Below are 3,251 nucleotides of genomic sequence, written 5' to 3'. Positions count from 1 at the left end.
ATTTGTATTTGTACTGGGTTTAATTAATTAATTTTTAGTAGTGGAGGAAAAGTGTGATGTTGTTAGTAATCTATGATGATTTGTGATTGAAAGGAAATGAAAAGAAAAAAGTGGCATGGCACACTGGCAGAACTTGTATCTAATATGAGACGGGGCGAAACTAATGAAAGAGAGTAAACACTAAAAAACCTTAATTTTTTAGTAAAAATCTTTTAGTATAATTTTTTTTTTCCAAATCGAACTGGGACGGATATCCCCTTTTGTCAGTGGCGGAACTTGAGCTTAAAGACAGATGGGGCGGATGCGAAAATTTTAATAAATTTTTCATTTTCAGCGGGGGTAAAGACTAATAAAAACCTTATTTTTCAGTAAATTTCCTTTTTTAGTGTAAAAAATCTTTTCCCGTTAAATCCAGGTAGATCGAATACCCCTTTAGGTTACCTTAAGCTCCGTCCTTGCCTTTTGTCTTCACAAAGTACCACCCCTGATGTTGCACTGATGCGCTCATATGATGGTGTGTTAACATAAAAAAAATGTCATGGTTGAAAATACTCTTATGACACATCAAAACCTCATGCTCTTTCCACTACAAATAGTAACTCATAGGAATATCATGATATGATATCACCATATCATAATATGTACGTACGCGTATGTATTTTACCTAAATTAAAATGGTAGTTCTAAATTGAATGAGTTTTATTAGACAAGTCAAAAACTCATAAACAGCAAATATTTATATTGCGTGTAACAATTTTTGACATTTTGCAGTTCAACAATTGACTAAGACACTGTATATAATTTTTTTATATTAATATTAATATTAATATTAATATTCATGTTAATTATTATATTGATATTGATTATTAATATATTCTAGAAGTTTTGATGGATTTCCGGTGTAATTACACTTACAGCGCGTTTGTTTTGTTTCTTATTAAGATGTCTGAATTTATATGACATGAATGTAAAAATAATTACTTTTTGTTTATATTTTATATATAACCGTCTGAATAATCGAAATTATCAAATTAATTTCTATATCGAGTAGTTACAAAACCGATTACTTCAATTGGTTGTACTCGCATTTAAATAGGAGTCACATAAATTGAACAACGTGGTTGCAAATCAGTTAACGCCTTGTTTCTTTTTTGCTACCACCTTGCTACTCTATTAATAAAAGTTTGTCTTCTACTGTCGGGAAAAAAAAAGTGATTACTAATAAATTTTTGAAGTTATGACTAAAATGTAATTTTACATTTATTTGAATTTTATCATCAAGAAGCGTTTTATTTAATAAGTTAAAAACAAACACTCAGATAACCCTTCATATTCAGATTCATTCTATTAAGTTCATTCAATTCAAATAAAATTGACGGGCTACAAGTCTCTTTCAAAAGCTCTTTCATGAAATCTATTGGTGATGGTAGGACTACTTCATTTTGGAATGATGTGTGGTGTGGTTCGGATTGCTTCAAGAATATGTTTCCAAGGTTGTACATGCTTGATAGAAATAAAGATGCCATGGTTAGAGATCGGGTTACAGCAGCATATTCATGTTTAGCGGGCTCGGTAACAGCAGCAAATGTCCACGATTCGTCTTCAGGGAGTGTTCCAGTAGCAGGTTTTTCACCTTATTCTAATGCAGTTCGTCCTCAATCAACAGCGGCCGATTCTGTCCTTTTTCTATGGGAGTGGTCTCATGTTCCCACAGGAAGGACAACCACTGAATTGCAGGAAATAACAAATCTGGTCCGTTCTATCTCTTTCGATTTTAATGCTAAAGAATCATGGAAGTGGGCTCTCGCGAACAATGGTGTATTTACAGTTAAACAGCTTTCTTCACTTCACGACAAGCAGATTCTTGGTAGCAATAATAATTCTGCCCAATGTACTTTGAGAAATAATCTGGTTCCAAAAAAAGTCGAAATTTTCGTGTGGAGAGCGTTGAAAAAAAGAATCCCGGTTCGGATAGAGCTTGATAAAAGAGGCATTGATCTCCATAGTGTCCGATGCCCTTCTTGCGACGATGGTCTTGAAACGGTAGAACACTTCTTTATCAACTGTCGTCATGCTTTGGATGTTTGGATTCGAGTTTGCAATTGGTGGAAATTAGTTTATTGTTCTCCTTCAAATATTGGCGATATCTCCCATGGAAAATCTCCTAATGTCATGACCACTCTTGGCCAAAAGATTTGGCAAGCCGTTGAGTGGGTTTGTGGTTTTTATCTATGGAAAAATCGCAATTCGTTGGTCTTTCAAAACAGAAGTTGGAGTGCTCCGATGTTATTAAGTGAAATCCAAGTTAAGTCGTTTGAATGGATCTCGTGTCGGCTCAAGGGGAAAAACATCGAATGACTAAATTGGCTCACAAATCCTTCTATGTATCTATGTTTCTAGTTTTTTAGTTTTGTTTTTTTTTCGTGCGGGTTGCATCCTTTGCACCCTTGTTTGTCTTTCGTTGGTTGCTTGGCTCGGCCTCTTCCTGTATTGGCCTAAGCTTTTGTATTCCTCTTGGTTTCTATTTTAATTCATTTCTTGCTTTAAAAAAAAAAAAAAAAAAAAAAAAAGTTCATTCAATTCAAATCAAACATGACCTTATACGCCATTAAATTCTATACTTGTATTTATATGAAATTTTCTAACATGTGTCTTAAAGCACATGATAAGAAACAATTAATAAAGCGAAATTTTCTCACATATAACACTATTTGTAGCTAAAAATACATATATAGAAATATAAGAAGTTTATTAAATACATATTATATTATAATTGAAAGTTTAAGTGAATTTAATATTATCTTATACAGCAAACGTTGATTTATTAACGACTTGACTGCCACTTAGAGCCTACATTGGATGTGCAAGATTTAAAACTCATGGAAATTTGATCATACCATTTAATGGCGTCTCTAGTTATTGAGTCGACAGCAAACGTCGATTTATGGGCGACTCGATAGACTCTTAGAGCCTAAAGTAAATTTGAGGCAGGATTTAAAATCATGGAAATTTGATTTTACCATTTTCATGGCGTCTCAATTTTATTTTTAATTTTAATCTTGGTTTATTTTTAAATTTTTTTTTTCTACTTATAGCCGGAGGTCCACTCGGAAACAATATCTCTATGCGTCAAATAGAGAGAGATGACGTTCTCTATCTTTGGGATTGTTTTTACTCTTTGTGGAGAAATTATTTGTCTTTATTCTCGGATAGAGGAAGAATTGTCTACATCTTACCTCCCACATACACCA

The 3,251-nt window shown here is 33.1% G+C and overlaps 1 protein-coding gene across 1 annotated transcript; it reads left to right on the top strand.

Annotated features, from left to right (window-relative positions):
* The first annotated feature begins 1,407 nt into the window (after positions 1-1,407).
* Positions 1,408-2,358, top strand: LOC139853935 (uncharacterized). Its single transcript, XM_071843271.1, has one exon. It carries the CDS (start codon positions 1,408-1,410, stop codon positions 2,356-2,358), a length of 951 nt encoding a protein of 316 aa, XP_071699372.1.
* Positions 2,359-3,251: the final 893 nt, after the last annotated feature.

Source organism: Rutidosis leptorrhynchoides, chromosome 6, assembly GCF_046630445.1.
Source record: "Rutidosis leptorrhynchoides isolate AG116_Rl617_1_P2 chromosome 6, CSIRO_AGI_Rlap_v1, whole genome shotgun sequence".
In the NCBI taxonomy this organism is placed as follows: Eukaryota; Viridiplantae; Streptophyta; class Magnoliopsida; order Asterales; family Asteraceae; genus Rutidosis; species Rutidosis leptorrhynchoides.
The sequence above is the reverse complement of the archived record's forward strand: the minus strand, read 5'-3'. Positions and strand labels throughout refer to the sequence as shown.

Coding starts and splice junctions, on each gene's coding strand:
- LOC139853935 (XM_071843271.1), top strand. CDS start 1,408: ATGAAATCTATTGGTGATGGTAGGACTACTTCATTTTGGAATGATGTG.